General features: G+C 36.1%; 1 protein-coding gene across 1 annotated transcript in view; it reads left to right on the top strand.

Annotated features, from left to right (window-relative positions):
- The window catches only part of POLN (polymerase (DNA directed) nu), a 100,697-nt gene that overhangs the window by 71,698 nt on the left and 17,188 nt on the right, over nucleotides 1-11,811 (top strand). The window contains 2 exon segments of the mRNA XM_009328793.1: nucleotides 2,090-2,200; nucleotides 6,211-6,289. Of these exon segments, the coding sequence (XP_009327068.1) occupies nucleotides 2,090-2,200; nucleotides 6,211-6,289 (190 nt within the window).

The following is an 11,811-nucleotide window of genomic DNA, read 5'->3' as shown; positions in this document are numbered from 1 at the left end:
GCATTGGACCAGGCTGCCCAGGGAGGGGATTGAGTCCCCATCCCTGGAGGGATTTAAAAGACATGTAGACGTGGTGCTTAGGGACATGGTTTAATGGTGGACTTGGCAGTGCTAGGTTAACAGTTGGACTCAATGATCTTAAAGGTCTTTTCCAACCTAAATGATTCTATGATTCTATGAATTTCAGTAACCAGACTTCTATGATAAAGAATCAGGTCTGTGAGTTTTGTAGACAAGTGTCATAACTAATGTCCTTGATTGTCATCAGAACACCCTTGTCTAATTAGTACTTACTCCTCCTCTCACTCCCATCTATCAACCATTGTTTTAATCATTAATGGTCAAAGAATAATCTGTTTCAGTTGTACAAGCTCAAAAAAATCTGCAGCACGTCAACATTATTTAATATTTTTCTTATTAATCCACCTCAGATTCCAACTTTCCAACAAAAACATTCCAACCTAGTGAGCTCATTATAAGGTAACTTTACTTTTCTGCAGTTCAAAGGTGAACAGCACCCACCTGACTAATATTATTTAGGTGTTATGAATGTCTGATACTCCGTGTAGACATGGTAAGCATATAAATAATATTAATTTGTGATGAAGATATTTTTGTTAGTGTATTAGTATATGTGTTATTATGCTGTTGTTTTTTGATGAAATTATCAACATATTAAGAAGACTACATTGAGACCCCATTCAAATATGTATTTGCAGATTAATCTTTGACCACGGAAGCATACTCTGCCACTATTATATGAAAGATGGTATTTGTTTGGCGATGCTAATCAGCTAAGACTATTGCAAGGGTGATTCTGTTGTGGAGACACACCACACAGGAATAAGGATATTACAGTAAATCTATTTTTCCCTGAGAATCCAATGTTTCAAGAATTCCATCTTTAGATACTGTTCTTCATGGAAAATCTTAGTTAAATTGGGAAGACTGATATGCCAAAGAATATCCTAACCTCCAGATAATTCAGCTCCTTGTTCCAAAACTGGTACATTTGGTAGCAGCGCTCCTGGAAATACACTAATTTGCAGAAAGCTCTATTAATTCAGCAGAACCATCTTCATCCTCCACACATAAGTCTAGATATGTGTTGTCCATAGCAAGGTCATAAATTTGTGTTTGAAGAGGTGTCCTTCTAGCACCACATGTGCTAGCAAATCTTGGTTGCCAAAGAGGAGATGAATTGAAACTCTGTGGCAGTCTGAACTTCCATGCTATCTAATGACAATTCGTGGATAGTCAAAGTGATCAGAAGTATAACGAAAGATTATGCAAAGGTATATTTTTAACATGGATGATTTTTCATTTTTCTTAAAATAAGAAAAGAAGTTTAGTTTTGAAGCTGAGAAAATGTTTTGTGTGTGTTATTTTGACAAGAGGATCCTCACATCTCTTTTTCCCTCCCAACTCCTCTCACTTGCCCTCCAAAATAATTGTTTTGGCAAAATACGTCATTAGGCCTAATATATAGCTTTTACTGTGTTTTCATGTGTTTCTTTTAAATTAAAACCCCACCACACTAGAGTTAAGGAAGATTGGCTGTGAAGGGACACACACGAAAATACCAAATAAAGAAAATGGAAAAAAAGTTATAACTGTTTTTTTTCCCCCAAAACTATTTTATAATTTTGGGAAACATGCATTAATAATTTAATTACTCCACAAATTGATTTTTCTTTGCTATTCCCAAGTAAACTATTCATTGCGTGGAAAGCTCTAATTATGGCTGCTAATAGATAGCTAATTCTGCTAGGTATTTATAGTTTCATCTCCCACAGAGAGAGTTTGCTGGTATATGAGTAGACATTCGTAATGAAAATACAGTTTTAATGAACAGAAGTTTTCCTTGTATAACATGTACCAATTCTCTGAATGAAATAATTCTTAGACCAAAAATACAATAAGCATTTAAGGTTTAAATAAAAGAAGATCTGACTATTGTCAGAGGGCAAGATATTAAATTGACTCAGGCAGCACATAATTACAAAAATCTATATTATCTTCAAAAAGAATTTTTGAAATTTAATTTTAATCACTCTAAGAATACTAATTTCTATTTAAATCCTACAAGGTTATGTGGTTTCCATAATGGGACGTAAAAGACCACTGGCTAATATCAATGCACAGGATTACAAACTACGCACTCAAGCAGAGAGGCAGGCTGTCAATTTTGTTGTTCAAGGTAAAAAACTGCCTGCCTACCTTCCTACTTACCTACCTATCTTTTTATCTGTGCTTGGCTTTAGTGGACAACTACTCTGATAATCTCAAAAGAATTAATATTCTAGTAGTCTACTAGAGTAGACTACTGAGGCATGAGTTTTATAAACTCATATAAAAGAGAAATTTAAATGATGTATTCTATCTACCTTGGAAATTGCCACTAAACAGTATCATAATAATAGTAATAACAGTTTCAATGTTCTAATGCACTATAGTGCTCTGTGGCAGTTAAATATAGGTATAGATACAAACTATGTACAGAGAGAATATCTAGAAGTCAGTGCTTCAGATGTATTGTTGTCTTAAAACATTATCCTTTCTGCTTTTGATAGTTTGTTTTTCCAAAGGGTTTCTGTGATTATGCTGCTTACAGATTCTAGCTTTTATTTTGCCAGATATCTTTAGTTTAAGAAATATACAACATTACAAGAATCATGCATTATTATTATTTGTTTTGAAACCCAACTCATTCTTTGTAAGGAACATTCAAACTTAATTCTGTGAAGGGCAAGAAAAAAGGTGTTTTGTCACAGAAAAATATTGCAAATTTGTCATATATGTTGGAAATGTAAAAATCAGCATAAAGTGCTCAAATGTTAATCTGATGCATTAACATAGTCTGTTTAAATCACTTGGGGCTCAGTCCTGTACAGAATTTAGCCACCTAAAGAAAAAAAAACAACTGAGCTAGCAGTCCAAGACTAAGATCCTTCCTACCAAGCTACCCCTTGGAACAATTTTTTTTTAATTGGATGATGCTGACAGGGTTTTCACTAAGTTATATTGGAAGCGTACAATTTACAGGCAAGGAAAAAGTGCTTTCTAGACACAGTGATGGTGTGCTTTCTATAAAGTGATTTGAATTTTCCTTTTGAAAGGATCGTGGGGTTTTTTTTTTCCTCTCCAAATATTATTCATTTGAATGTTTCATTTTAAAAATTACTTAAGTATTTATGTCATGTTTGACACTCCTTATAATTAGTAACTGAATTTAAGTACTGTCTCTGCAAGGATATGGCAGATCTAGAATTCTAATACATACGCTGTTGCTTGAATAATAGTTGTGCTCAAGTGATGGCTGCCTTGCTGTAGTAGGCACCCAACTGTAGAATTTTAAAATATCCTTATAAAATCTGCAGCAAAGCTTGCACGTTTGTAACGCTGGGCATGCCTGTACAACCTTCTCCAGAGACTTGTGTTCAGTTTACCTGGGTTTCCATCCAGCTGGCCATCAGCCCTCTCCAGTTGAAGGCACAATGCTTGAGCTAATACAGCGAGTCCTGCTGAGTGTACAGTGTAGCATTAATAAAGCTACACGGCCTTCTGAGCAGCACTTGCTTATGTCCATCTGTCCAAAGAGCTTGGAGCTGAGGCAAAGCCACCACAGGACTGGCTACAAAACACTCACTTATAGTACCTACAATAATAAGATTATCATATTTCATTGACGGTTCAAATAATACTGGAGGACAAATCTGATGAAAAATAGTGTAACTGATATTCAAAATGTAATATTAGAAGGTGTGATGAAGCAAGAATTAAAAGCTCTAAAATATTCAGTATTCCTAAATATTTTAAAAAATATCATTCTAGACTATGACAATTTTTTAATTTCAGGATTTCAGCTGTGAGATAATATTTTAAGACTGTAAAAGCTTTTCAATTATGCTAAAACATTTTACCATAGTTAGCATACTAAACTGCATTTAATATACGTGTTTTATAATTATATCTAGTAGTCTGATTCATTCAAGCAGTTTGCATTTTGGTTATGGTAGCAGCAACTGATAGCAGAAGACTTCTTCTGGTGCATGACAATATTGAGAGGAATGTAGAGTTCCAGCTTTAACTTACTACAACTGGATTTCCCACAGTTCTTTCATAGTGTTCTTTCTCTTTTTGAATATTTCCCAGTTCAATAGTCTTTACCAATGTACAGCCTAATATTCTTCAGTTATAACTCAGCTCTACCTAACCGCATAGAGGAAACCATTAATTTTATTTTTTATTATTTATTTATAATTGTGGCAAAAACAACCAGAAGGATATAGTTATTTTCTGTGAAAATATTTAAAATAACATATCTCTAAAAATCATATCTCAGAAAAAAAAAATTTGAGAATTCTTTTGTATTTTATTACTTTACATTGTTTCATGAAGAATACATATAGAACATATGTATTGTGATGGACTAAATGCTCAATTATATAATTTCATTCTCACAATCACTAAGAAGATATTTACCTGCCATTTGCTGAAACGTCCTTTCCTACTTTTTATATCAATGTGTCCCTTTTTATGTTGTATTGAATCAGTTTGACACATCCTTTGAAAAACAAGATAGGTATTTGAGGCTAAATTCGCAATTAGACATAGCCATCTCAATAATCAGCTGTGGATCCACACTTGATATAGCTAGCGAGTAAAACAGAGTCTCAGTATGGGATTCAGAGGAGGCAGTTTGTCATAGAAAACCATGAAGAAAGAAGAGGTGTTAAGTCTATTTCCTCAATCTCTTAGATATTCTCTCTTAGCGAAAAGGGTCAACCGTGTCCTGGGGTGCGTTAAGCTAGCTGGTCAAGGGAGGTGATTGTCCCACTCAACACTGCACTGGTGCAGCCCCACCTCAAGTACTGTGTGCAGTTTTGGACACCTCAATATAAGAAGGACATCAAACTATTAGAGTGCGTCCAGAGGAGGGCGACCAAGATGGTGAAAGGTCTTGAGGGCAAGACTTAGGAGGAGCAGCTGAGGTCACTTGGTTTCTTCAGCTTGGAGAAGAGAAGGCTGAGGGGTGACCTCATCGCAGTCTGCAACTTCCTCAAGGGGAGCAGCAGAGGGGAGGTTCTGGTCTCTCTCTGGTGGTCAGCGATAGAACACAAGGAAATGGAATGAAGCTGCGTTAAGGCAAGTTCAGATTGGACATTAGGAAAAGGTTCTTCACTGAGAGGGTGGTTGGTCACTGGAACAGGCTCCCCAGGGAAGTGACACCAAGCCTGTCAGAGTCCAAGGACCGTCTGGATGACGCTTTTAGTCATATGGTTTAGTTTTAGGTAGTCCTGCGAGGAGCCAGGAGTTGGACTTGATGATCCTTATGGGTCCCTTCCAACTTGAGATATTCTGTGAATCTATGATTCTATGATTATCTCCCAGCAGAGTACCCTTACCATTTGCCTGCCTGGCTGTTCTTTATCCCTACTCTGGAAGTTGAACCATTTGGAAGAAAGAGTTCAAAATTCATTGAGTTAGGGGGTGTGAAAAGAAAGATATCCACGGTCTAGTACATTTAGGATATCTGATGGGACAAGGAGAATTATGACTTCCAGTCCCTACTTAAAGGATTGTTTCTGTATTTTACCTGATAAATCTTTATGTAAAATGTATTAAACCCCTGTTGCATGGTTCAGAACAAACCCCTTCACCAAACGGCAGGCCTGGAGAATCATTCTGCCTCTTGATCACCAGAAATGCGTAATCTATTATGTAACATGACGCTGTTTTACGCACCACTGCTCTTAACACTGTAATGTAATGAATATACATTACATACACATGGAAATATGAAAACGCATAAAATTAAATTTCCAAATGGAAATGTTCTAACCTTTTGTGACATTACATTTTAATTAATTTATAGGTAAATTTTAATTCCAATTTAGGGTTAGATAATTTCAGACATTTTTTATTAAAAGCAATTTTTCAACTCATGGCCATGACTGACAAATTGACTTTTAATTAACACATAATTTCATATTATTATTTTCTGTTTTTAATTAACATGTAATTATTTAGTATGTTATTTATTAATCTTACAATCTGTTTCACATAATACATGAACTGAATCTGCTAGTTTTGCAAATTCTTATAATTCAGAGTTTTCAGATGTTTTTCATTCCTATGCCATAGTTCCAAGAAGAACATTTTCCTTTTGCATGCTTTAAATTAAAAGCAGATCACTTTCTTTCATAGGATCTGCAGCAGATCTTTGTAAAATGGCTATGGTGGAGATTTTTACCTCTGTTGTCATTTCTCCGACTTTAACAGCCAGGTTAGTAATGAAGGACTGCAAAACTGTTTGATTTTAAAACAAGGTTAGTTGAAATGAATGTGTTTCTGGCATTTTAAGCAGCTGTAGAAATATCGTGTATGGCTCTGAATCTTTTAACAGGCAAGGACTTGTGAGATGGTTTTATACATTCGAAGTTATATCTTTGTGCTTAAATGGTTGGATCTGTAAATCCATCCCAAGGCGATGAAATGCCCTGGGGCCATTTAAACTCAGTCAGATCTAGTTCAACGGTTGTTCCGCATCTTTGAAATCAAGCCCACTGATCATATCCTTCCTGTATTTTGAGTGTATTGTACAATGGGAATTGAACATTCAGTGGGCTGGGAAAAAAACAGGAATCAGGAAACCAGTGCTCAAGCAAAATAAATGAACATTTTTTATTCTTGTATAGATGGCTTTCCTTTGCTAAAGAAAAACTAGGTCATCATGATTCTCTTTTGTTGTGACTGCTTATAGTTGGGTAGGAGATCACAGAATGTCCTCAAGATTTTTATGCCACTAGCAGAGATAATGAAGTCCACTTTTCCTGTAATAAAGGATGGAGGGGATGGTGCAGAGTGTCAGTGAGCATTATTATTTGCTGCAATAGAAAGATACTTTGAAGGCAAACATGCATAAAAAAGCCAAACAAATGGATTTTCATCTTTCATAATGCTCTAGTAAACAATCCAGTAGAACATGAATTTTTGTAGTAGACGTTCAGATAAAAGCAGAGATAGCAAGTAGTGCAGAACATCAGTGTTACCGTTGTCATCCAGAAGGGGAAATCATAAAAACTTAGCTGTAGAAGTCATGTATTAAGGACTTCAGTGGGAGTTTAGGTCAGTAAAAAGTAACAGGGTTTGGCCTTCCAAACATATTTTGCGAATATCTAACCCTATAAATACTATGTGTGTGTTTGCGTGTGTATCATTTACACACAGCAGTGTTGTCTTATTTGATCAATGTTTCAAAATGTAATTTATAATTACAAATATAAATTGCATGTGTTGAATTCAAAGGTAGGGTCACCCCTATGCCAAAAATAAAACTTGTTCTGAGTAACACTCTTAAGTGTTCTTGCAACTTTTTGAGCAAAATACCATTGAACTATTACCAAAAAAAAAGAAATAAGTGGCCCGATAGTACAAATCTGAAATGGGAAATGGTTCTTTGGTGGAGATACTGCATGCATTCAGACAATGATACATTTATGTATTAAATGTTGGATGATGTACTACAACGTATTGCATTGTACATTTTGGGGCAGATTCTCAGCGCTGATTATAATTCTTTCTGCTGCCTGAGTTGTACGAAGAGACCAGAATCTGGCAGCTGTGGCCTGGTTGAAAATTTCTGTAGCAGGTGTAACTTTGAGTTAGATTAGCAATAGAGCAGCTGCCTTCTGGGACAAGCAGCCAGGAGTCTTTAATGGAGAAGGCAAGTGGAGGTGGTGAGAGGGCAAAGAACATACTCCCTTCTGCAGGTCCTACCTGGCACACAGATCTTTAGGTTCAATAACTTGCTGTTTGTTGTAATTCTGAGAAAGCCAAAGTTTTTTGCAACTAATGCCATGTCCGATAAAGCTCGTGAATGTTTTCTTCTCTCAACAGAAAATTTTACTTGGGTTGTCCTTTCTCAAAACTATTTCTTCTAAAGAAGTAGTACCACCAAATGGCTAAAGAGGTAACAGACAGGGGGAAATATTGAAGTTTTACATGTTGAATTTCCTTGTGTTGTGAAAGCATAGGGGAATGGCTACACCAGACATCAGAAAAGTATCACTGCCTATCCTTCTATTCCTATCATAAATGTCACAGCTGGGAAAGGCCAAGACTGCAAGGGCATCTAAAAGAGACAGACTGTTTTAAACTGGAATTTTGAACTCCTGCCAGCCATTAACAACTGGATGGCTTTGCTAAAGGAGAGCCTTTTAATAGTCACTAATGGCTCCTTGCTGTAATATTTAGCAGGTACTTACAAGCCAGCTTGTCAGAAAAGCACAATCAATGCCTTTATAAATTCTGTGAACACTCACCTGGTTGGATGGTGGCGTTTGAACGCATCACTGTGGTCTTGCCAAAATAGTACGGGACTGAAACTTGAAAATTAGTGTTTCCACTTGTCTGCCAGGTGACATTCAGTTAGTTATTTTTTCAGTGGTCTGTTTCTTGATTTTCTTATCAGTCAAGTCAGGATAATGATCCTAACATCCTTTCTAAAGTGCTTTGAAAAATATTGTTAAAAGGAAGTGTATACATAATTGGTGCTGTTGTTGTAACAGTAGGAATGCACAGTAGCTCTTCCAAAATGAGAAATATAATCAATCTCCTATTATCATCACATCAGATCATATTCATTCCAAAGATAGCACACTACTATCTTTTCTTCTGTCTTCACTCCCTTGTAAGTATTCTTTTTCCCCATTAGAACTTCTAATTTTGGAAACAGGGTTTTCACTTTGAACAGCATATCAAAGAGAAATATCTTTTATATGTGCTCTAGAAGTGATTATGAACCCCACATTTACAGTGGGAGACAGTATCCTATAAGGCATAGCCAAGTAGTGGCTAACACTCAACAGTTTGTCTTCCTTACCTTGGAAATAAAAAAAAGTAAATTCTAGATAAGGTCTTACAGTTTTTAGTGTTAGTTTGCAGGTATGTTTGCAATCTTCTCCACTGACAGCACTGCATTCATTTTTCATACACTGTAAGCTTTTCAGCTGTGAGTAAGCTCTGACCCAACAGTATGAAGCTTCATTTTTGTAGGACTAGTAGTCAGTAGATTTTCAGTTGTTGTTTGCACATACGATATTGCATTTGGAAGTCAGGGAAAGGTAGTCAAGTTACATTTTCATGATGCTTCATCAGAGAGGCCCTCTTGATGGAACAATATATTCCACTGTCACTGATCAATGGCTGTTCTGTCAACTAGCAGTCTCATTTTCCTCTTTGTGTTTCTTCATCTTTTAATTCAAATGTCAGCCTAGCAACTTTTGCTGTTGACAATAAAAAGTCAATCAGTTACTTGCAAATAATTTTACAGAAATGGGGAAAAGTAGCATTAAATGCAATACATATGATAAGGAACTGATATTAGTATGGGTTAGCTACTGGCATCAGTGTTAACATCTCTGTGTTTTGTGTGGCACTGACAAGTAATCAAAATGATTTCTTCAGACTTCTTCCATATTACCTAGATCTTTGTTAAGATGCTATTCTGCTGCTGATGGCCAAGTTGCTTACTGAAAATGTGCTGCTGACATAAATTATTCAAGTGCCAGCTTTTACCTGTCTGATACAATTCACAGAACCTCCACACAATGTTTCCTGCAGGCAGATGATAGCAAAGAAACTTCTGAAGTGAGATCAAGGCATACAGTAGCAGCTGAAAGAAAGATTTATGGAATTGATGAGAGTGGAAAGGTACTCGGTGAACTCAGACGGAGAGCTGTAGTTATTTTCAGTGTTTAAAATATCATTGCAGTGGCAGACGCATGGAAACTTGGTAAGAAGGATGCTGGCAAATTGTGGAAGAATTGCTACCTATAGCAATTCTTGTAAAAATTAACACTTTGTAAGCTGAAGATACACTGATGTTACCCAAAGTCTACCTAGTGCTACATGGACTTCTCAGAAAGTCATTAAAGACGATAATATCTCAACAACATGCAAATTAAATTTAAAAAGTCTACAGAACTATTGAATAATTTGGTGTGAATCCAGCAGTTCTGCTTTCTCACCGATTTATTGTTCCTTCAGCATTGGACCTGTGCCACAAACACACAGCTTTACTTCTCAGCATGTCCAGAACCTAGTTAAAGAGACAGGTTCAGCAACAGGCCAGATATAAATGAATGATCCAAAAAGGACGAGCCACCAGCAAATAAAAGGAAAAGGCACGATCTTATTTTCTTGGTCCCAGCTGCTTTTCAATAGCAGCGGATGTTGGAGGTTTTGTATGTCTTCCTCAAGAACAAACACTTTAATCAACCTAATGATTTTCTGAGTTGGTGAACTGTAAATGCAGCTTGCTTCTACACAGATAGCTAAATTAGTTAGAAACAGCCCTAATCGTCCCAGGTACAAGCATTGTGTTATGTGACCTGGATTTTTTTCAGATCCAAATCACATGATAAATCACAAATTATGCCTTTGTTGGAAGTGGCTTCAGTTTTAGTTACACACAAGAACCTAAAGGCATTTTTATAAGGTGTGTAGGGATTCAAGCATTAGTACTTTATTGACTGGTTATAGTTTCTCAGATTCATACAAAAGGACATACTAATAAAACCAACTCCTTGATTACATCATAGCTTCAGCAAAATACATTCAGTAAACTGCTTAGTGTTGCTGCTGTGTGTGATGATTTTCTTTAATTCTGGGCATAAATCTTATGTCCCTTTATCTGTTTCTTCAGGAATTAAAGAATTGTTTTTACTCATGTTTCTTCAGTAGCCGTTATCCAGGATCTTCAAGCAAATGCTTATTGCTCTGGTACTCTGTACACATTTCCCAATATATGGTTGCAGATCTGCTCTAAAGGATTAACTCTAGCAAGATTGTCAACTTTTATTCTTAGCCTAATACTGGAGAAATAGAATCACAAGGAAAAGATAAAAGCTTTGGATTCCGCTTGAGAGGAGAATAAGATTTTTTTTTCACAGACATATGCTTTTGTTTCAGTAGCAGAAGGAAACATCCTAGATCATATTGCTGTGTTGGAAATGACTGTGAGCTCTCCATAGCTGCTGTCCCAGTCCAGTACCTAGCTCTTTGCTTCCCAAAGTGGCCAAATAACTTTGTATTTCTAGGCGTGCTGTGACAGCAAAATCATTACTTTCCTCAAGCATTCAAAGCAGTATTTTGCATGTAGCCACAAGATGGTGAACTGTTACCTGAACACTTCATGCATAGTGAGCCAGAACAAGTCAGAATGATTTATTCATTATAGAAAGAGGTAAACATATTTAACATGCTTAAATTTCACAGCCAAAAAGGACATTCATGATGTAGCAGGTTTTTCAATGTTCCTTTATGTGGGTTGTTCAACACAAGTAAATAATTTTTGCTTATAAAAACCCTTTGTAGGTCACCTTTTAGATTGGTATGTTTTAAAACACTTTGGGGACATGTGAAAATTCTATTCTCTTTAATTAACCATCTGTTCAGCTTCCTGTTCTTCATGATGTAGCTGCTGAGAAAACAAATTTCACAAGTTAGCTGAATTTTTGTAGTTAAAATGTTAAAATGTCAAAATATCTTGTTGCTCTTTATCATGGAAACACTGAAAGAGGTAGATTAAAGTTAATACAGGTAACATCGATGCAGGCATGATATATCATAAGCTATAGCTTTTATACTACCGTGTTAGAAATCCTTATAAATGCAGCTTCAAAAGAAATTGAAAAATCTACAAAATGTTACAAAATTATCGTAACCTTGTTCCTTAGTTACATGACAACATAATAGGCATTCTTTCCACTGGAATCTGTGTACTTTTGTCGGGAAACTGTGCAG

The sequence above is a fragment of the Pygoscelis adeliae genome, unplaced genomic scaffold (assembly GCF_000699105.1).
Source record: "Pygoscelis adeliae isolate BGI_AS28 unplaced genomic scaffold, ASM69910v1 Scaffold66, whole genome shotgun sequence".
Lineage (NCBI taxonomy): Eukaryota > Metazoa > Chordata > Aves > Sphenisciformes > Spheniscidae > Pygoscelis > Pygoscelis adeliae.
The sequence above is the reverse complement of the archived record's forward strand: the minus strand, read 5'-3'. Positions and strand labels throughout refer to the sequence as shown.